At 34.7% G+C, this 23789-nt stretch overlaps 1 protein-coding gene across 2 annotated transcripts in view; it reads left to right on the top strand.

The window, feature by feature from the left end:
• Positions 1 to 22948, top strand: part of SLF1 (SMC5-SMC6 complex localization factor 1) — a 34236-nt gene extending 11288 nt beyond the window's left edge. For both annotated transcript variants that reach the window (XM_058044257.1, XM_058044258.1), the window contains exons 8-18: positions 2650 to 2808; positions 3373 to 3539; positions 4725 to 4862; positions 5536 to 5701; positions 12256 to 12400; positions 14435 to 14580; positions 16455 to 16621; positions 17115 to 17209; positions 19183 to 19275; positions 19657 to 19839; positions 22145 to 22948. In XM_058044257.1, the coding sequence (XP_057900240.1) occupies positions 2650 to 2808; positions 3373 to 3539; positions 4725 to 4862; positions 5536 to 5701; positions 12256 to 12400; positions 14435 to 14580; positions 16455 to 16621; positions 17115 to 17209; positions 19183 to 19275; positions 19657 to 19839; positions 22145 to 22641 (1956 nt within the window). In that variant the 3' untranslated portion in view covers positions 22642 to 22948. The remainder of the gene's footprint in view (positions 1 to 2649; positions 2809 to 3372; positions 3540 to 4724; positions 4863 to 5535; positions 5702 to 12255; positions 12401 to 14434; positions 14581 to 16454; positions 16622 to 17114; positions 17210 to 19182; positions 19276 to 19656; positions 19840 to 22144) is intronic.
• Positions 22949 to 23789: the final 841 nt, after the last annotated feature.

Here is a 23789-nt window from a genome sequence, read left to right as displayed (position 1 = left end):
GAAACCAGTCTTTTTCTGATTTTTTTCTATTGACAATAAGGAAGGAAGGAGAAAAAAATTATTTTGAAAACATGAGGAGTAAAATACTTTTGTCATGGTCCAACACCATCACTGATCTGTAAAGTGCTATGTGTGTTTCTGTTCTGCAAGAGGTTTGCATTGAAATTTAATCTTAGTGTGTAGTTTATTGAATTAATTGGATTAAAAATTACCTCTCTTAACACATGTAAGCTGAAATTGTTTTTCTGTACTCTTAAGAATAATATCATTTTTTGCTTGGAAATTTTAAGCCTAATACTTCTCTTACTGTTCTGTCACTTTTATTGCTTTATGGAATATCCATTGCTAGCCTTTATATACTATGTGTCTTCTATCGTAAGTATATTTATGACTTTTAGAAGCAGCTCCAGTAAACATTTCCAATAATACTAATGAAGTAAAATCAGACCTACAAACTAAATGAACATGTTAGATATGCCTATTGTATTTTGTCATATCAGTTTGCATCTGCTAGGAAGGCTTAGCACAGCTAAGTGTTCTGTTCCATCGTCATCCCAAAAATATTTATTTCTCTTTTGTCAGTTTTCATATTTTGTCAGTTGTTATATTTCATTTGTTTCTGCTCAAAGTGCTAATGATTGCACCAGCAGTGCTTCACAAGAAACTCTGATTCCTCATCAGAGTGCAAGCCAGTGAAGCTTGGACAGCTTATTGAGTATTAAGTCTCTTCAATAATAGGTCTCCTGATACTGACAAAAGTTTATTGCCTCAGTTTTGTATCATCCTTCTTTACCTCTTAGAAATGTGATGAACCAGTCTCTAGTTTCTCTTTGATTTGAATGCTATGCAAAATATACCTCAGTCTTCCCAAAACATCTTTATTTCAGTGTATTTTCAAAATAATGCATCAATGGTACTGTTTCTTCTAGTACAGAATTTTCAGTAAATAAAAGTTTCAGTCATAATATATAAAGCTGGATCCTAGTGTGATCACCAAGTGAAGGTCAGTGGTAACATGCTTGTACACCCCCAATATACAGTCTTACATCCTAAATCCAGGTGGCCAAGTTGTTCTTTTCTGACTGTCATTAAACAGTTCACAATTGCTCTTTAGATGTGCTGTTTGCATGTAATTAACATTACAAAAGTATGAATGCAACCTTTATTTCCAAAGGAAATTTTAGTGGAGATTTTAATAGTTAATATATGAATGAGAAGATTGAAATAAATGTGAGTTGCAAACACCAGATGCACAAAGACTTGATTAAAAGAAAATTGTCTACATGAGCAGCTTTATTTATTGTTAATGTAACAATGGCTTACATTAGGAACCTGAGGCATTTGCAAGACACAAAATATCTGATGCTAAAGTGGAGTTTATTCACTGAGATTTTAACTGTGATTTAACCATTATTATAATTTCTTTCTGAATTTTTTTCATGTTTGAGCAGAGCTCCTAGTGTTTTTTATCTTATTACTGGAACATTTTGGGTAGCTATCCATTTGTGGATTTCAAGTCTAAGAATATACTGTTATTAGTAACAGTATATTCTTAGACTTGAAATCCACAACTGGACTCAAAATCTCTGTCAATTTAAAATATAAACTAATATTAAAACAATTAGTAAGATATTTAGATTGGATAGTAGGAAAATTTCTCCCTGCAAAGGGTTGTCCAGCTCTGGAAAAGTCTTCCCAGAGCAGTAATGGAGTCATCATCCCTGGAGGGATTTAGAAGATGAGTACAAGTGGCACTTAAGGACATGGTTTAGTGGTGGGCTTGGTAGTGCTGTTAATAGTTGGACTCAGTGTTCTTATAACAATTCTATCTGAACTGTTCAATTAATGTACATTAGGAGAGAGGATTTTTGGCAGGCATCATAAAGTCTACAAGTTACCAGAGACTAAAGCAACAATAAATTTATGTAACTCTTTAATTCCCAGCAGCCCAATCAGTCTGACCCAGCTTTTCTCAGCTGTGCCTCTTATCTCAGAATTAGGAGAAATTTGAGTTTACCAGAGCCTCAGGCTGTATGGTCAGACAAAAAAGCCGTATTTCAAAAGAGCAGTTACCTGGCAGAAGAAAGTCGTGCTTCACTCAGCAGTACAGTTGCAACTTGCTTAGGCATCAGCTTTGGCTTGAATCTGAACTAGAGGAAAGATGTAAATAGCAATGTACCTGAGACCTTCAGTAGCTCATTAGTGTCATTAATTCGTGATCTTTGGAGAGCTGAAAGTACAGATAGAAACAGGGAAATTGCAGAGTGAATTCAGCATCTCATGGAAGCTATTGCATCTGTCTGGGTTCTCCTAAAGCTGTTAGGAGTTTTGCTGTCATGAGTGGCAGAGCATAAGATGGAAGTCCTGTGCCATTAAGATCTTCTTGACTGCAAGGACTCCTTCTGCTTGGAAATGAGAGTCCCTTTCCCCCTGCCCTGGCAGGGATGTAAGGTGGTATAGAATAACCTCCATGTCTCAGTCGCATCCCCTGTGGCTCCTGCAAGAATAAATTCTGTCCTATCAGAAACCAGGATATATAATACCAACTCTTAAGTTAGGGATATCCTGTGTTAGTTAACTTGGTTGGTTAAAAGGTTTTTTTAATGTAAGCTTTTTTTTTTTTTTTTCACAATGGTATCTCATTTCTAGGTTAAAAGTACTGGCTGGTCCAGGGGCACTTGGTCTATACTTCAAGGACTAGTGGAAGAGGACTTACTTCAGGATGTAGTCACAGAACTTGCTGCAGGCCAAATGTACAGTGCACCTCCTGTGCAACTTCTTCATCCTCTTCTAAAATATGTCCTATTGGTGAGAGATGAAGACTAAAGTAGTATTAAAAATAAAATAAATAAGTGGAAGTATTATGATCTTTGCTTCTGACATAGTATTTAGAAGTTCTTCGTGATTCATTCACCCTTCTTTTTGTGCTCATCAATGTGTTTGTAAAAATAAGAAAGGATTTTAAAAAGGGTTCTTTCAAATTAGTATTTATTTGCAAACCAAATGAATGTAATGCTCTAAATATTGTGGAAGGCTTGGCCAGAAATATTTTTTGTTACTTTTAGAAACAGCACTATGCTGGTACGCTACGGATAGAGAGATCGATTGACAGCAAGGTTTGCTCTAAACAGTGGTGCATTCAACTAGCATATCACACTAGAGCTAGTTCTCCCTTTTCTCTTCCCTATTTTTTTTAAATTTCACTGTGTATTTTTCTCCTTGGAGTTGTGCATTAAATTGCATGTTATTTTAGTGATTAAATGTGGCCACTTGAGATTGTAAAGATTAAAGAAAATAAATTAACTCTTAGTGAATATAGATATAGATCTTTGGCTGGTCTGGAGCCAATATTATTTTCTCATTTTTTTACAGGGAAACACTGATACAATTTTTTTTGCCAAACTTTGTCGTGTTTTTTACCTTACTCTTCATTGTGAACCTCCCTGGAAGTCCCCATCGATGTTGAAGTATTACTTAGATCTCCTTCAGTGTCCTATCTGTAAGAAAGGTACATGGTCCTTGATAGAGATACTTGTAAGGTAAGGCAGATTAATGAGGTACCAAATGCAATAGTTATGTTACTCCAAACCCAAGGAAGCAGAGGAGAGAGGGCATTCTATTGCAACGACGTGCTGTTTTACAACAGAACACGTTACCAGTATGTGACAGTCTAGAATTGTAACAGATTTGGTCATTTCACGTTTCATCACAGGCAGATGAAATTTTTTGAAAGAAAAATACGTACATTTTCTTAGCTTTACTAGTTTTCTAAAAATTATTTCTTACACTCTTTACAGAGTATAGTAATCTGTATACTCTTGCTGCTGCTGTGTGTATACATACAAACATACACACACACATATATCTGCAGTTACAAAGCAAACTCAAGGCTTATCTTACCAAATGTGAAGTTTCATGTTTGATTTCAAACATAACCTTTACCATCTTTTTCAAGATGTCTGATTTTATCTTGTCTTCATCTGCAAAGACAAGTTTGGATAGTTAGTCTCTGCTTTATCATGAGAACTTTTTGTAACTTGCATCAACAGAAATTAATTCTTCATTTGGAAAAGAAACTACAGCTCTTCTTGTGGCTATGATAAAACCTCACGTAATATTTAAATACTTTGATACAACTATGATTACAGATGTGTGAATATGTGTGATTGTAAGCATATTTTGAAGAACATGAAAGAGAATTTGTCTTTTAGATGAAGTATTTTGTCTTTTAGTACTTCCTGGAGAATTGGAATACCCAGGAGTTGTATACCTGGTTCTAGTACTCAAAATTCTGGACAAAACTTATGTTTGCATGTTACTTCAGAATTATCTGCATCATGTTTGACAATCTGTAGTCGTGTCAAGTAGTATATATGAACTATAATCTGAACAGAAATTTGTAGGATGTTACCATGTCTACAAAATACTCCAAAATTATCTTGTATTTAAAGGATTTTAAATAAGTTATGTTTAATATAGTAATTGTACAATATCTCAAGTAGAAAAAGAAAAATGAAATCCAGTTAAATTATTTTGTTTACACTATAATACAAAATCTTCAGCTGGAGCACAGAAGCTCAGTCGCAAACATGTTGTTGTCTGTTACTGGGGAGCAAACTATTTCCTTGTCAAAACAGACCAGATTCAAAGCTGACTTTTTTGCCAGTAGATTATCTGTTATTTCTGTCATACAAATAGAATTTTTCATTTTTTATTTTTTTCAGGTCTTGCCTTTATTGTGAAACAGTTTGTCATACGGTCACAGTTTCGGGGACAGAAGATGAACTGAGGATAGTTCATAAAACATTATTGAAGTTTTTCTTTGATTTAGTAAAAGGCGAAGTAGAGTTTCTGACAAAAAGGTGGGATTTATAGAATAATACATGCGCTCCTTTATTTATAGCAGCTTGTATCCTAATTTGTATATATCCTTGATAAGATACTGTTCTAGAAAGCAGTTTAGCAATTCTATTTATATTTCTCAATTCTTAGCTTGTTTAATTGTAAATTCATAGGTTTTTTTATAATCATGTTTTAAGACATGTTTCTTTTTCCAGCTTGTTATTCCAGAATGCATTTAGTTTTGCTCTTTAAGTGGTACTTCTAGATTTGCAGTACTTTGCTATTCATTCTTTAATGTAGACAAACAGCATTTTGAATATACTGATGTATATGTTTGATTTTTTTAAAAAAATTCAATTACTATTATCTCTCTGTTATCTTAGGGAGACTGTTACTTTTCCTTGGTTTATGAAGTATAAAAGAAGTCTAGGTTTTGCTTTGCCTTTCTATAGAAATGGTGGCCTTTACTTTATGTAAGTAGCGGCACATTATTAGAATTCCCCAGGTCTAATAATTATAGTAATAGTCATCATCATTGTACTTACACTGCATCAGAAATTGTATCTGGTCCTTCCATAGTTAAAAATTGCCAAATCTGTGTGTATTTTGAATGAAGACAAGGTTTCTGTGTGGTAACTATAATAATCAAAGTGACATAAAGCTTTAGGTTTTTTTCACTTTGTTTTTTTTCAGTTTGGTTGAAGGAACGAATTCACAGCATCAACAAGCCTTGCCACAGACAGTTCTTCTGAAGACATTCTTGTTTGAAAGTGGAACCGCAGTGCTTTTTACCAAACACATAAATATTCTAGCAGATTGGGTCATATTTTCCCATAGAGAATTAAATGGAAAAAATGATGTGAGTGTGAATTTTATACTTTAAAATAATGAAGACTGACATATATTTTTAAAGGCATCCCTTTGTTCATTCTTTTGTGAGGAATTATATGTAAGTATAACAGCTGCTTGTTATAGCGGCCTTTTGTTGTGAAGCGTGCTGGTTTTTGCTCCACTAAAGAAATGAATTGATCCATAAGATTCTTATATAGATATGTAGAGAAGAAACGAGTCCTGAGTAGCTTGTTGGCTACATTCAGATGTTCACATGCCCTTACCAGCAGGTATTACTGTAGTTATTACAGACACCAGCTTGTTCTCTCAAACAATATGGTGTAGTGAAAGAAGTGATTATCTTATTTTACAGTGACAGGATTCAGGAAACGTTTGAAAGAGAAACCTAACAAAACTAATACTTTTTTTGTTGTTGTTTGCTAGGTATGCATTGTTTTATTGTAATAGAATGCCCTGGTTTTCTTCCTAAGTATTTTAGTTTCATTTGGAATATTTCCTAGGACTTAGCATAAAAATGGAATTGAAGCAACTTAATTGCTATTCTGTGACCTGCTGACCAGCAGGACATTGACCTGAAAGATACTAAGTGTCCTCTATACCACCTATTTCTTTTCAGAAGCAAGAGGCCTTGTAAAACATCTTTGACTTCTAGATTCTCACATAAAATAAAACCTAACTGCTGTCTCTGCATTCTCTTTTAAATTATTGTGAGAGCAGAGAATAAATAGGTACTCCATTCACTTTTCCCATACAGTAACAGAACAATAGAAAATCAAGTATTTCAGGGAGAAAAAAGCACTTTCAATATAATACCAAGTAGTTATTCATTATGCTATGAAAGCAAAAAGATTAAACATAATGAGAGCTTCAATCATCTTACCTAGCCAGACCTCCTACCTTTTTTGAGGGCTATCAAAGCAAGACATTGTGAAACAGTGCTGCTTTTTATCCTCGGTCAAGATATTTAAAAAGTGCCTAAAATCAGGCTTCTATACCCATATTTATATTTAAGCAACCTATCTTTTCAAAGGTACTGAGCAGCAAGCAGGCTTACATGCAGTTGGTGTCAGTAGCCATTCTGTTTCTTTGGAAAATGACACTGCTTTCATATTTTTCCTGGTTTTGAATCTGCAGTTGAAGTGGAGGTACCATTTAGGTTTTTTTGCTATGCCTTCCTTTTACAGGTTCCAGCACTGTAAGCCATGCCTTTCTCATGAACCTTTCTTTGCATTGGCAGAATAATCACTTCTGTCAGACTGTACTACATATATGAAAAATATAAGCTTATAAAATAAGCTTAATCTCCACACACAACATAAACCACAGAGATCTGCCTCTTGTTTAGATTCTATTTGATCTATATACATATATATCAGAATTGTTGTTTCAGCACAAATCATGGATGTCTGCTGCTTTCTTACTTTGATCTTACGCACTGTAGTGTAAACTATCCTACACAGATGAATTCTAGCCTTAAAAAGCAGCTTGTTGTCTCATAGTATTGGTAGTGTATTATGTTTTTTCTAACAGCTTTGTTGCTCATATTTATTTATTTATTGCACTTTCTTTCCCATTGCATTTTTTGCAAAAATAAATTCTAAACCAAAATACCATATTTTTATAATCCAACTCATTTGTCCCTTCAGTCACTCTCAATCTTGTAATACTAAAGCTTGATGTTTTTTCTGTATTTTCAGACTAATTTTAGAATTCCATTACACAGTTTAAACTGTCTTTCAGAAAATCAGAAGAATGAAGCCTTCCTAGCTGTGCAGACAGAACTGTGTTTGCTCCTTCCATTTTCTTTAATTTCTTTTTTTCTTTTTCTTTCTTTTTTTTTAATTTTAATTTTCTTTAATTTAATAGATACATAAATACGCAGTGTTTCCATGTCATTAGAGGTAGCATGCAGGGTGCAAAATTGTCCTTCCTGTCTTCAGTTTGAGGGTGTGAGTCATTGTTACCAGTTTTGTTTCATAAAAACTGTTTGTTTAAGAGGTAACACCTAGACAAGAGGCATGTAGGGCCATTCAGAAAGATAAATGAAAGAAATTATTTTGGATATTGTTACTCTCTGCGTGTAACTCTCTGGTTTGTGCTTTTGCACATTGCAAAGGGGTGATGGACCATATTTTCAGTGCACCTAAGTGTGTTAGCTTGTGGGAAGAAACAAACATCCATGTTTTGATATACCAAACTTCTGTACAGTTTTTCAGCAAAAATATCTATAAGTGGAAACAGATGAATAATTTTAACTAAATTCTTTCTTTGAACATATCTAATACAATATTTTATAACTGGTAAAATTAGAAAGAGCAGTTATTAATTTTTTTAGCTTTTTAGGATCAGATTCTCTCTTTTTGTGATTCAAAGAGGTTGCAACAAAGAGCGCTGGAGTGCAGGGAAAATATCTGTGTATGTTTCCTCTCTTCTAGTGCTGAGTTGCTGCAAAATTATGTATGTGTGTAAACATACCATGTAAAAAGAGCAGTCCAAAACAAAGTGAAAACAAAGCATAAAGTTGAGTGCATTTGTTTTCTGGAGTTAGATAGAATATGCTCTATTTTAGAAGTAGCAGAAAAAAAATAGTGACAGGAAATTGGATGTCCTCACTGGGTTAACCTGTTTGGACAACATGGTGGAATAATATTGATAGACTATTCTTGTAGTTAAAAAGGCGCTGCCAAGGAACCTAAAAGATTTCCTATTATTTGAGCTCATCAAATCAATTTTTAATATAATTCTAAAATGAATTAACATATATTGTTTGTTATATTACTTAAACAGGTTTGATGGGGGAGCTCCTGGTCAAAGTTCCTTGAATCGAATTTCTTAATTCAGTTTTAGATTTTACCAAGGAATGTGTATTTTGCTTATAACACTTCTAGTTGCATTGAGCTATTGCATGGTTTTTCACAATGTCACAGATGGTATCAGAAATGCTTTTCATCCCTGAAAATACTGGTGAGGATTTTTTTAAAAAAGCTGTCTTACATAGCCTGACAAAGAGGTGACAAAGGCATTCATTCAGGTTTTTAGTTGCTTAGTATAAATTTGTGTGGTGTAGAACCAAATGTCTTTCTGGTCTGTCACTTGCAGTAGTTTTTTTGGAAGTATGTTTTAGGCATTTGTGGAGTACTACATTTACAGCACATGAAAAAACCCTCTTCTTTAGAGTTCTAAAATAACTCAGTAATTCAAAGTAAAAAAGTTGAAATTCATTTTCCTATATGAACTTTCATGTGTAAAAACACACTGTGAAACTTCTGCCACCGTAGCACCGTATTTGACTTGACAAAGCATTAAATGGAACCACAATGTAGGAATTGCATTTGCTAAGCTAACAGATATCAGTTGAAGTGATGTGACCTTTGTATGCTAACACAGTCAATAGCTTCTTCCCACTTCTATGCTTTTCTTAGTGAGATAGCTTTGATTTTCAACAATAAGAACAAGGAAGAGAATTTTGAAAAGAGGTTTCACTGCATATTACTTAATTAGCTGTATGTGGTGTAGTGGGTCAATCTCAGCTGGCAGGTAAGTCCCCACCCTGCATTGGGTTGAGGGAGAGAGTCAGAACGACAAATTAAAAAATGCATGACATTATATAAAGACAGTGTAATAAGTGAAACAAATACTTAACCACCAGCAGAGCAAAATAAGGATTCCATTCAGTGCTTCCCATCAGCAGGCAGATGTTCAGTCACTTTCTGGAAAGCAGGGCTTCATGAGACATGGCATTTGCTAGGCAAGGCAAACACCATCACTTCAGACATTCTCCCTTCCTCCTTCACCCAGCTTTTACTGCTGAGCACAGTGTTCAGAATGCCTTTGGTCATTATGGGTCATCTGTCTCAGCTGATGCCCTTCCCAGCTTCTTGATCTAGGAGCAGAGTGGGGAAAAAGAGGTCTTGGCACTGTCATACATGGTAGCAAATTCCAAGTTTAATGGAAATGCTTGGGGTTTTTTTTCCCTTTTTAATATTACATATGTTTTCATTACTGTGTATTGTTATTGCATATGTTTTCATTACTGTGTATTGTTTTGTGGTTGAAATTGAAAATACTTCTAACATGTTAACATTTTTAGAACATATGGTCCTTTCAGGAAATTAGACAAATTTCCCTCTTTCTCATTTGTAGCGTTGAACTATTTATTTTAAATACTGAGGAGAAGCTCTTGGTTTGTCCTACTATTCTTTTACAAAAATGCCAACCAAGCCTACACTAGTTGGCAGTATCTGGCTTATCTTGTCAGCATGCAGAGATACTTGGCTGGGCAAATGTAGATGCAGCTAGAGTACCAGCTGCATTTAATATTCACTATGTATCTGACTGTGAAAAATTATTAATACTTGCAGTATTAACAGTCATTATTTTATTCTGTTCTCTCAATGTCTGCTTTCACCCACACCCTTTTTTCTAAAGGATTTCATAAAGGAATTAGTTAAGGTAGTGGTTTAGAAACCATAAAGAGAATGTAAATACTTGTGTTTTACATCCCTATCTACCTCAGATTACATCTATATGTCCTTGATCCTGTCACTTAACTTTTGTTAAAATAGTGCTTATTCACTGTGTTTGTAAAATTTATTTCCAGTAAAGAACTATTGGTGGAATTATATTATTTACCCAGTATTTCATTTTGGGATCCAGTGATAAAGAGATATACATACTTAAGGGAAATTTAAATGCATTTCAGATATTTTAAATTATTCTTCAGCTTCTGTTCCCAAATCCTCAGAAGATAGTGCAAATGCACCTTTTTAAATATTTAAACTTTATTTTAAAAATTATACTTTCAGGTTTTTGACATGCCATATCTGTGTTCTCAGGGTTTTTTTTCATTATGAGATTTCACAGTTCATCTATATTAAAGTATTATGACATAATAAAGGAAAGGGCAAACCAAATCAAGTAGAGTTTAAGAAACTAGGAGGAAGTAGGCCTGGAAGCAGTCTCGGAGATGACGTTCGTAACAGACTTTGTCTGGCCAGTCTTAAAAACCTGGAGTGATGGAGATTATGCTTTCACCCCACACCGTGTTTATTTGTAGTTGTGTTCATTTATTTTCTTTTGAGTGACAAGTAACTGTTAACTGTAGGGACAGTATTTGTGTAGTTTTCAACAAATTGCTTTATAATATTTTTATTATTATCTATGTCACCATCTCCATTTTTCATATGTAGGTCTGTTTGATGTATTGATGCTTAAACTAGTTTTGGTCCTTTTCAGCTCCTAAGGAATCCTAGTAAATTATTTTAAACCAAGCTTGAACATACTTTGTTCTCAAAGGAGTATCAGACAAATCATTGACTGTAGTATGTACCCATTAAGTCTGGCTTGTCTCTTACCCAAAATTGTCCAGTTTCAGGTACTCATTATCTTTCACAAGATGCCATATGTCAACTGGTGCTCTAGTGTAACAGTAGTAAATCTGGGGTAGAGCCCTCAGTCAGATTAATTTCATGTGTTCCTACTATGGTGCCTGTGTTCTTTCAAGCTGCGCTTTCAAAACATCTGGTGGTACATGTGATCACAGGAATAACTTATCTCAGAGTAAATTTTATAAAGTATTTCTGCTATGGCTCAGAAAGGTATGTAGATAGATGTGGCCTTGCAAAGACTAACTCGAGCATTAGAAGCACTGCTTTACCTGACCAGTATTGATTAAATTCTCATCTGGGTGAAAAATGCATTCATCTATCTCAGTGGGGTGTCTGGATAGCTAAATTCCTTGTCTTGATGCCTCTTGAAGAAAGTACACTTCACCTTTCTTTACTTGTTTATGACCATTTTCACAGGATCACTGAATAAGCTGAGCTGGAAGGGACCCATAAGGATACATATATATATATATAGATATAGATATAGTCTCTCTCTCTCTCTGTTTTTTTTTGTGCGTGTGTGTGTGTCTGCCTGTTCAAGGTAGAAAATTGTATAGCTAATACTCAGAAGGATGGCTTTTTTCCTAAATTTGCAGCTGCTCATCTTATTGAATTTTTTTGGTAGCTGAAGAAAGTTTCCTTTTGCAAAGTGACTGCCAAAATTTCTTCTGTGGAGGAAACTAACATTTTGCATACTTTTCCCTTTTGGCACAGACATACATAGTCACAAAAAGAGCTTTATTTCATGATGAAATCTTCAGAAAAAGGCAATACTAATAGAGCAGGGAGAAAAAGATCCTTGCAATTGTCAATTAAACACAAGGTTCAGTGGAATAAGTGCAGTACTTGCAATCTTATAGTTAAACAAAATCTAATTTAAAAAGAAATCACATTGCAATTGTAAGTTTTGCCACCATTTTGCATATACTTGTAGATGATTTCATAGAACCTGGTTTTCTCCAGTGCCAAATCCTAATTGATATGGCATCAGTGACACTAATTTTGGTGGTCTGGCTGCAATAGTTAGCTTTTAAGCAGAAGAAAGGCCAGTGAACATGGCAGCAGAGTGAGCTTTTATCTAAAAAAGTTTTCTATGTTATTTCTAGTATATTATCAGTCTGAATTTTTTATATATTACAGATCAATAGATACACCTATGCTTTTTTCCATTTAGCCTTTCAGAAGTGAAGTTGCTGGTCTATTAAATGCAATTCTTGGAACTGTAGTGGACTATTGGATCATCTCAGGTTTGCTTATGGACAGAAATGTGTTTCATCAAGTGCCTGATTTGGCGCATTACCTTGCCATTTCATGTGATGGTGAGTGTTTGCAAGGCCTCTCAAAATTCTTCTAATCAGATGCTAAGTCCTAATTAAAATCCTTGGTTTATAGTTTTTTATCCTGTTTTGCAGCTGTGCACTGCATGGTGTGTACATATGCAGGAAGCTATTTTATTTTGTATCTGTCTGTCGGTGTCAAGCAAAGATCAAATAGAACAGGTTTTCTTATTAAAATCCCTTTTAAATAAATGCCTAAATGTTGGTGTGAAAGCAAGACCACACAGTCTGAGGAAGAAAAAAGTCTTTGGAGCTCTCTTGTCAGTCTAGGAGAAGTTTAAGCATATCATAATAAAACTTAAATTCAGACAGGCTATTGGAGGCACTTTACTTAGCTCAGGCAAATTTTATCATTCCAGAAAATGAATAGCTTGCTAAAGACACTTCAGTCATAAATCTAAAACCTACAGTGAACTGTTTGACTCCTACAACTTCAGTTGAAACATTTCAATGTCTCTTCCAAATCCTTGGACTTAATGGAGGGAATGGAAGAAAATTCCATGGAGTCCCATGAATTACTGTAGTTCCTCCTCATTAAATAGACTAGGTAAACAGAAACATCATGACTCAAATAACCATTATCATTTAACATGGAATGTCAGTTGAAGTATCTGTACTTTTAGCCGCAAGGATTTGAGGAGCTTGCAAGACAAAATTATCTCAAAAAAGTATTGAATGATTTTAATTTAGTTTTCAAAATTAATTCCCACCAAAGCTTCCCCTGACTCCTTTTTCAATCATCACTTTATGTGGTAACAGGTATATGTAAGCTTCATTTAAAATGTGTCTGTCTTCTACCTGGACACTCGGGAAGAACCATAATGAAAAGAAATTACACTAAAATCTTAATCTCTGGACAATTTGTTTCACTCCAGTTTTACAGAAAGCAAATTATGAGAACTTTTATAGGCTGACTTAGTTCTTAGAAGGCCAATTCATGGTGTTTAAATTAGTGGAGCTTTTAATATGTACCACTTCAATGGATTTTGTAGCCCTCATATAATAGGTAAAATCTTGGATAAGTATTTCTGTGAGACTTCATTAATTTCCTGTATACAAAAGGGAAAACAAGAATAGGATTCAGTCTGTTTATGGAGATTATTTGACCTGTGCCACTTGGTACAATCCACAGCACTCAAAGCAAAATTATTGCGAGTTTTTCTAAATTCAGTTATACTTACAGTAGCAAACATCTGTATTCTCAAACTTGGGTTTCTCTTTTGCTTGAGTCTACAGATCAGTTAATTTATGAGCACTTCTTAGCAGAACAGAAGGTTCCCCCAATACAGTAAAGATTTCCTTCCTCACTGCAGGTCTTACTTTCCAACCATTTCAGTTGTTATTTTGACAAAATTATTTTCTTAGAATCAAAATACAAATTCTTACCACTGTAAGAAAAAAATCAGTCTTTCTGTCTTCTTTTCCAAAACAGAGGTAGGTCAGACACATGCCTGATACATACTGATGTTTGTTGTATGGATATGTAAGTTTCTCTGCCACTCTGTGGGGCATTTTTTTAAACAGTACAAGCAATTTGGTACATTTGAATGGGGTTGCAGTTTGCCTATGGTGACTTTTAATGTAGAGCTTGTAGGTCACCTGCATTATTTGCAGATTTCTTGTTCATGTGTTATAAATCTTACCTGAATTTGTGTTTCTTCGAGTTTTAGAAGGTGATCACTTGCAGAACTTCACAAAAAAAAATTTTATTCTCAAAATAAAGCCATAACTTTTATAACATTGTATTAAGAGCATTTTAAAAAGTTTCACACAAAAAGTGATGCTTTGTCTTCTAAAATATGTTTAACATTCTCTCAGTATCTTGTCATCTTACCAGATGATGGTTAAAATCTATTTTCATGTGAAGAATTTTAGTAATTCTTGAGGAGAATAAGTTTCTGAATCTGCAATAGGAGCAAAAAGCTTGGAAGATCTATCTTCTAGATAACTAGGTGTGTAGATTTCTGTATTTTCATTTTTAGGCTTACTTATTTTTCTCCAATTACTTTTATCCAGATTTTTCTGTATGTCAATTAAAAATGTTTCTTTGTGCCATACCGTCCGACTGGCTTCAACTGTTTGTTGCCGAAGCAATTTTCAAACAAATGTGTTTACATAGGGATATTATTGTTTCTACAGAACCTCTTTCTCTTCAGAAAATAGTAAGTAACTCCTTAAAAATTTATCACACTTCAGTATTTTACAAGTAATTTGATTCATAAAAGTCTTGAAATATATCTTTTCTTTGTGGTCTAAGGTCATGCTTGTTGCCTGCATTGTCTTTCCATGTGTTCCATGCATTTAAATTTCCCTTTGCCTGAGATCTGGATCCAGAACAATAGTAAGATTTTTCTTGCCAGAGGATTTGTCACACCTGGTATCTTTTTATGTGCAGTTATCATGAAAGTGAAAAAATGCAACAACAGTGAAAGCTTTTAAAAATAATCCCTGATATAATGATTGCAGTGTTACATTGGTACTTAAGGAGAATGCCAAAATACAGTGTGTTTTTTCTCAGCTACCTTTTCCTTCAGGGTTTTTGAAGAGATAGGTCCAGGCAATTGTTACATTGAAGATTTTCTCAGTGTATTCCCGTGAAGTATTTCAGAAAATTTTAGAAATTTTCTCCTACTCGCAAACCTTTGCCTGCCTTCAAATCACAATTTGTGATAGTTGGTGAGGAAAAACATGGTAAAAGCTGCAGAAGAAATTCATGACTGCTGGCAGGATGCAGGGAAATCAGGGCAATCACATGGTAATGTCATGCCCTAATTTAGAGTCTCATTTCAGTAATCTTCACACTAATGACTAAACAGAATATGGAATCCATAGCTGTTTGTCTGTATTGTACTATTCTACAGGTAGAGTCACAAAAAACCAAATTTATACCTTTGTACATTTCCCATACATAAGTTTTCCTAAATTTTTCAGGAATTTATTGTGAAGAGAGGTCATTGTTTCTTAATACAGCACATTTAAACAGAGGTTGAAAAAAAGACTGTCAGAATTCTTATCATAAACCAACTGCATACTAATATTTGATGTATATTGCCTCATACAGGGCAGAATTGCTACTTTCAGTATCACCATGACTACTGATCACTCTCTGCAACTACTTAAATATTGTTACAGTGCTTTAAACAAGTCTATGTGCTTTTTGTTGTTTTCCTTAGTATGACTAAGTCTTCTTTCTCATTCCATACCGTAAAAGCATTTCAGTTTTTCCAGTTCCTCTCATACAGCATCTTATCTGCTTGGCTTTTCTCTGAGTTCAACAGCTCTCTAGTGGTAAATATGCAGCGAAGGTGCAAGTAAGGTGTTCCTCACCTACTGTGCATTGCTTGCAAGATCTGCAGTGAAGTGCTAAATACTCAAAGCCTTCCTTAATACCTTTCTTCAAATATAATCGTTGAGTGTTTGAATCCCTCTCACTGGCCTTTTTTTCTTATGCTTTTGCCAAACTACAGAAACTTAGATGACTTTTTAAAATGACCGGGGTAAGTGGATTTGAAGCTCTGTGTTACTGGAAAGAAGCTAACATCTGCAACAGCCAAGGCTGTCCTAATAGAGAGCACCTGAGATGCTCAAAGACTTAATCCAACCCCTCATCTCAGAAGAGATGAAGGAGTGGAGTGAGTCTGTCTTTAACCAAATTGCTCCCTGGGAGCAGGAAGTCTGTAACTACTTTGTTTTAATACATGAAAGTCAGTTTACTGTACTCAAGTCTTATATCCAACTAAAGAGATCCAGGTTTTCTCAGCTGCCAGAAACCTGAGAGAGGCCTAGAACTTCCCATTTTCTTTCTCAGACACAAGCCACTCACTGAGGCCAGTGTAAAGAGTGAATTACAAAAACGTCAAAAAGGAATGCAAAAGACAAACTGAAACAATCTAGATGTAAAATCATTCAGGAATCAGATTTTTAAAAACATATACATCAAGAATATAGATGGATACATGTGGATAAAGATGACTGCTTTGCAGCAAGAGTAACAAAAGAAAATTTCTGCATTTATAAAATGTTACTTTTGCAACAGGTCTGTTCCTATTCACGTGCTTTGCGAGAGATAGGGATGCGTGAGACAGAGGAACACAAAGCAAAGAAAAAGAAAATAGGGCAACAGCCATGCCCTGAGTCTCAAAGGACATTACAGATGCTAAATGGCGATAAGCAGAACCAAGTCAAAGTGCTGCCTGATCTACCGTAAGTAATACCTATAACATCACCAGTTTTATTCTGCTTTGGGGGACAGCTTCTGACCTGACACATTTCTTGAACTTTATGTGACCTGTTTTGTTGTCTACAAATTACTTCAGCTGACAGAAAGCTCCATTGTAAGCCCATAACACCTTTGGGCTGGGGTTTCCCCTTTTCTCTTTGATCAGCAATTTCAGTGTATATGCGGACTGATGTAGTTTTATTTGCCTAATATTAAATTTATAGGGTATATACAGAAGTTCATTGTTCATGGAATTACATTTTAAAATAGTTTAAAAGTGGACAATCCTATTTGATTTCTATTTTAAATACAGTTATAATTAAATGTCACAAAACTTACGTAATTAAGATGTTTCCAATATGATACTGAAATGGCTAAATCTACCTATCCTGTATGTACACATTTAAAACCATTAAGTACACATACATTAAATATGAAATAGTGATTTTAAATGTGTCCCCTTTGGTTTCTTTTCAGTGACTTAATCTTTAATAAGCTTAGAGCAAAATTAGAAGTCCAGACCAAAGGGAGTTCTTTTTGGGCTGAAGAGGTACACAAGAGAAATATTAAAGGTATTCTACATATCTAATTTATGTTAAGAAGTTTAAAGTGGTTAGAATTTATAGCTTCATGTTTAAAAACTTGTCCTGATGAATGCTGGACTAAAACGATGGCTTATGCCCAAGAATTAGTTTCTTATGGTCCACATTTCTCTTTTACAATGTCTGTTTAAAAGGAGCAATTTGTATATATGGTAAAATAAAGTTGCCTTTTTCATTACCCTCCTCCTTCCATACATTAAATACAGTGTACAGTTTGTGTGAGCTCATTCCAGTCTTGCCTGCCTTACTTTGCTAATCCACCTCAACCTGTGCTTGGTAGGATCAACGTCTTCTGATTTGCAAGTATAATTCAGTCTTCATCTCTCTGAGTCCTAGACATTTTGTGAACAAAGACTGAGGAGTATGCTATGTTACATAGCTGTTTTAAGCATATGGACTGTTTTCTTCCAGGCATTCAGCCCAAACTATGAAATGCACTTGGCTTTTGTTTTAACTATACTGGAACTCATGTACCTAAGGAATAAAACAGCACTGCAGTAATTAATTCAGTTCCTGTTTACTAGACAAGTTTAATAATTGTACTTTGCATGAGGCTTGCTGTACTACAGAATTGCTTGCTGAAACTACTTTTTCATCTTCATCATCAGAAATTTACCTACAACTCTATTAATATGACACCCAGGAGAAAAAAACTGGCAAAAGCAAGCTGGAGTTGTTAAAAAAATTAAAAACAGAATTATATCACAAACAAAAGAACCCCTTTAAAGGTTTAAAAACCCCTTTAAAGGTTTAAAAAAACTTCAGCAACAGAGTCAGACCATACATTTTTAAAATTTGTTCCCTTTGTTTTTATTTCTTTTGCAAGTAAAATTGATGTGAATTATTACATCTGATTTCTGCAAAGAGAAGTGAGCTGAAAGACTTGGTGGTGGCGGGGGGAGGGAAGTGGAACCAAACAAACCAATCCTGCTTTTTGTTCTAGTCACCCCTGCTGAAATTATAAGTAGTGTCTTCTGTTGAAAGAATGGGCTGACAGATTTATATAGTAAAGGTATTAATATAACAAAATGTTCCATGTAAATCTTACTTTAAAAGCTAAGAGATCTACCCTAAGGTATCTTGAATTTCTAAGATGTTTGGTTCATCATCTTTACCTGGTATCAGGATTTTCCTCTGGCTCTTGTTCAGAGCTAATCAATTATTGAAAAGAAAACAGCATTTAGAATGTGTCTGAAGTTTTTATTGCACAGAAGCTAGTGGTGTCTTTACATACATAAGCAGCAGCTCTCAGTTGTTTGCTGTTTAATTTTTCACACTTATTTCAGCTGTACATGGTACTACGGTTTGGGATTTTTTTTTCCCCCCAGGGTCTACTATTAGTAATAATTTTATTATTATTAATATTGGTATTATCATTAATTTCCCTCTTTCTCCCCTCCTTCTTTACTGTAGCCAAGTCAGAGAGTCTATTGAGAAACAGAAAACCATCTGCTAATAGATTTGAAGTTTTGATTTATACTTGAGTGTGTAGAGGCACTTGTGCTTAGCCAGAAACATTCATTTGAATTAAGCTATAAACGCTGTGTAAAAAGAACCATACATCTTAATGTAGGTTCATGAATAAATTTAAGGGAGGGCAACTGCACTCTAAAGTTTTACTGCTTCAAAACCCAGTATTTTTTGGTGTTTTGTGATCACTTGGTGCTTTTATAGTGTGATTGAAGCTTTAAACCTTGAACTAGAGGGGAGATAATTCCTGTGTTAAACCATTTGCAGTACAATTTCATTGCTGGATCTCTGGTGGAACAGAAGCTCCGTGGGGTTTTTTTTCTTTTAAGATGTTTAAAAAGGATAAAGGAAAATCGTACTCATTATTGAGTTTTCTGGTACATAACCAGGTCTCCTAGTTCCAGACCCTTTGATTATTTTCTTTAGTTGCTATCTTGTCTAGTCTAGTGTAATCTATTAATTTTTTATGGTAGGAGAGACAGCCCTGCATAAAGCTTGCAAAAATAACAAAGTGGAGAGATTGATTCAGCTTCTCTCTTTGCCGGGAATAGACATTAATGTTAAAGGTAAGTTATTCATTTTCTCTACAAAATTAAGAAATTAAGACACATAAAGAACTATATTAGTATCTGTTTGGTAACAGGTTTTTGTACAATCGAAGCTCTTTCTTTTTTAAATAACACAAAGTGAGGACTTTACAGCAAACATTAAGGTAAGATGGATTTAAAACTGAAGTGTATTTTAACATCACATTTTCTACTGATTCTTAAAAATGCTATTTTTTTCAGATGTTTTTCAATAGAATTTCTTGTTTTGAAATCACAAGCTGCCATTCCAGCTGTAATGAGTACTAAAAAAGTAAAGTGTTTTCCTGTCTAATGAATGACATTATTAACATTTCAGTACTACTTCTGCTGTTTTAAAACTTCCCTTGATTTATAATTCAGATTATGCTGGCTGGACGCCTTTGCATGAAGCCTGTAACCATGGTAGCACAGTGTGTGTCCGTGAAATTCTGGAGCGTTGTCCAGAGGTAGACCTGCTCAGTCAAGTGGATGGGGTGACTCCTTTGCATGATGCACTGTCAAATGGACATGTAGAAATTGGCAAGCTGCTACTTCAGCATGGGGGTGAGTGCATTTATGATAAACTAGTTTAGGGAAATTACCCTCTGTTCTGAATCCATATGAAGTTCTCAGTGTTTTTCTTGATAGTTTTCTAAAATACAAAGTTATTATGAAATATTTTAGAACTTTTTAAGCCTAGCTGGTTTGTTTACAGTAAAAATAATACTATTTTCACACTTCCCTTGATCAGCTGAATATGAAATTAACCAGGATTTCCACATGTTTTTCTAATATGTTAGTGCTTTTATCCTGCATTTTACACCATATGCATTGCAACTATATTCTCCACTAATGAAAATAAAGATTACCTAGTCACCAATCAAGGCTAAGTATTTTCTATTGTTTTGATCTATTTTTACCACAACACAAACCCAGATTGGCTAAATCTCTCTACATTCATGTATTTCAACATAATTTTTTCAGCATTTGTGAAAATTGATGTGATGGTCTCTGAATACTGTTAGTTGAAGAAAGTAATTGATATTGTAATCATGATAACTGCTGTTTAGGGATAATAGTGAGAGAGATGCCTTAGTTTCTAAAAAAAGTACTTTGCCCCTTAGGCAAGCATACAATGTTTTAAACAATACTTTTTGTTCAGATTTGTATCTTGAAGTGTGTACTGTACCAATGTATTTAATTTAGCATGTTTTAAAAAAAACCCAAATATCCACAAAGAATCATCTTGGATAGCAACTCTTCCTTATTTAAATAATTTACTAAAATGAGTATTTGAAATATTTGTACCATTGCCCTACTGTGTCACTGTAAACTGTGTTTTATGTGCCGAACCCAGATTTTTTCAGTAAAAATCATTCTGTGCTTAGTCATGAGGCACAAGAGTGTATTTAGGCAGCCTATTAAGGTAGAGAAACTAAATTTTAATTGATTCTTGCCATATGACCCTCTGTATTTACAGTCTTCTCCTGCCCCCTAAAGGCTATGTCTGTGTCTGTTGTGCAAGCACCAGATCATAATCAATACATTCCTTCTGCAGTTCTGTCTCTGTTTACTGAGTCTCAGTTCTGTAGCTCCCAGGTGTTTTATATCTCTACTGTGCCATGTCACCTTGGCATCTAACATGCCCAGCCAATACCTGGGCTCAGATCAATCAGCTGAAATGATGCAATGGCAAATATTATAGTAAGCCCAGCTCCCCAGCTGGAAAAGGCACTGCACTAACAGATGTGCATTTTTCCTAGGCTGCTGTGAAGAACAGGTAGTGGATGATCTTGTTATCGTAGGGGAAGAGCTTTCCTTGCACTTGCATTCATCAAGGTTTTCTGGCAAGTGTAAGGCTGTGTGTGCCTTTGTCACATTCTGAGTTATGGCCTGTCAAGTAACTGACAGGCCCATGGTAGAAGGCATGTTAACTATTCGGTGTGAATTTACTTAGCTCAATAACTTAGAACACAGAAGTTAATGATCACTAATAATAATTATAATGATAATACAGCTTTAATCTGAGCAAAATTAAAATATCTATTACTGATACAAAATGTGGGAGTTCACCTTTTGTCATTAAAATGTATTTCTGAAGAAGCATTCATGTTAATATGGTATCATTACTTTAGCATAGTAATACAAATTTATATAAGATTCCTGATGTGTTCCTATTTGAAAAACCCTTGTAGTATCTTAACAGCCTTCATTTTTTCTTACTGATGCATCCTTTCTTAAACTTCCCAAGAGATGTGTAAGCTCTTTGTATATTAATAGATCCCTTGTACTAATAAACAGGAAATACTAAAAGGATTTATTTGTTCAGACTAGCTCTGAACAAATAAACATTTCCTATTTACTTACTTTAAATGTATTTATTAGAGTAATTATGTTTTGTGTTTCAGAAATCTGTTAAGATCAAATTTTTAAACTCAGTTGTTGGGGAAGGTTTGGATTCCTACCCCAATAGTTTACCTTGCTGTACAGCATAAGTCAAGATTGGCTACACCATCCAGAAAAGTAAAATAAAGACCATCATAGTACCATGCCTTTAATTTGAAGTCAATGTCAGCAAATAACCTAGTCTACAAAGTACTTAATAGAATTTTACAAAAGTAATAACATTCTATTTTTGCATACTCAATGCAAGTTAAGACAATACTGTAAAGAAATTGTTAAAAAGGGTCTCTACAGGTTCTATCTTGTGTTGCAAATGTGTAAGTCATCAGTTACATTAACATAACTTGGTAAAAAAAAAGGAACTTAAACACCTGGCTTCTGACAGTAAGCAACCCAAAAATCTTGTTCAGCTGCCAATTCATCACAAAATGTGCTGTTGTTATTAATGTTTGTGTTTTTCCTGAAGGGCCAGTCCTTCTAGAGCAAAGGGACTCCCATGAGAAACTGCCACTGGATTATGTTGAGTCAGTCACAGCAAAGGAAGAACTTCTGAATCTTGTTCATCCAGGAGAGAGCATTGAAAACTTCTATGAATGCAGAGAACAAGATTTTGGTAATCAGAAGAAAGAACTGTGTTTGATTTCATTTACCAAGATGCTGATTAATTTTTGTTCTCTTTATAATTTGTCTACACCCCTGACTGTAACTCTGCGAGCAATAGGTTGTTCAAATATACTACCAGTAATGGTTTGTGATACTTCTAAGATGAAAAATGCATTTTCTGGACATTGGTTGGTGGATATGTATTGTAAAGAGCTGGAAACTTTTGGAAAACTACCACAGCTTCTTCAAGAAATATCTGAAAGCATGTTATTCTTCCCTGGTGAACAGGCGAAGGCCTTATTAGCAGTTCTGGAAACTATGGTAGAAGCATGTCAGTTCCTAAATCCTTCTAGCAGTTAAATTCCAAACAACCACATTGGCTGAATCTTGAGTGTTACTACCTTCTACTTGCCTGACAAATCTAGATGTGTGTGATCTTAGGAATGTGCTATATCATTTACACTCTGTTAAACTGTCTTGCAAGTATTTTTTTTTTATGTGCCTTGTGCCATATTTCTCTTTGGTTTTCAGAGGCAGCGACCCTGAACTTAAACCAAGCAGTTGATTTTTATTTCCTGGGAAAGGCTTGTGTCTATGTATTTTGTTATCCCTTAATAAAGCTGATGTTATAAATATGTCTTTAAATAAAAACATACAGAGATGCAAAGTCCTTCTATCCATTTTTCTTTTACTTAACAAAAAATAAATTATATTATATAAATTAATTGCATGTTGCAAAATTCAACAGAGAAGGCACTATATATTTATAGAATGAATATTTAACATTTCCCATGTCTTTCACAGAATGCTCACACAAAGACGTGGAAAATGTTGTTCTTCATCAGCACTACGTTGCTTGTAGTCTCATTTATTTCTGCAGTGAAGGAGAGTGGCTCGGACACTTGGGTGATCTGCAAAATTGCAGTGCGTACCACTTGCTGCTCCCCAGGTCAGTGATGCTTTGAAGAACTGAATTCACCCTCAGCAAAACTTAAGGCTGTCCTTGGCTCTGCTCCAAATCGTACTGGCTTGCAGTGATTTGATAAACCCATTACTCTGGCATGTAATGACCTGGTATCACTCCTGGGACTATCTCAAAGGAAGTGCAGGTGGAAGCAGTGGCAGAAATCTAGTTATGTTGGCAGAGGAATTTACAAAGGATAGAACAAGAGTTTAAGTATATACTGGACATCATACTCTGAAACTAAGAATGGATATCCTTAAAAATTATGCCCCACTTAATATGAAACTTTCATTCTCCATTCTCTGAGTATATGCAAACTGTACATGATAAACCCTCTAAACTAATACCCTAACCTAACCGTTTAGGATTGCATGCTACATATTTTATCAGACTTTTAAATTAATTAAGAAAAAGAGAAATTCCCATGCTGCTCTTTAAAAGGCATTGAAGGCAAGGCACCTGAATTAGCTACTTGTTCTTAGGGGTTTGGGGCTGTAGAAGAGTCACATCTTCTGGGGAGCCCTTACTGCTCATTTATACAAAA

This window comes from Melospiza georgiana, chromosome Z (assembly GCF_028018845.1).
Source record: "Melospiza georgiana isolate bMelGeo1 chromosome Z, bMelGeo1.pri, whole genome shotgun sequence".
NCBI classification, from domain to species: Eukaryota; Metazoa; Chordata; class Aves; order Passeriformes; family Passerellidae; genus Melospiza; species Melospiza georgiana.
Note: the sequence above shows the minus strand (reverse complement) of the source record. Positions and strands in the feature narration are given on the sequence as shown.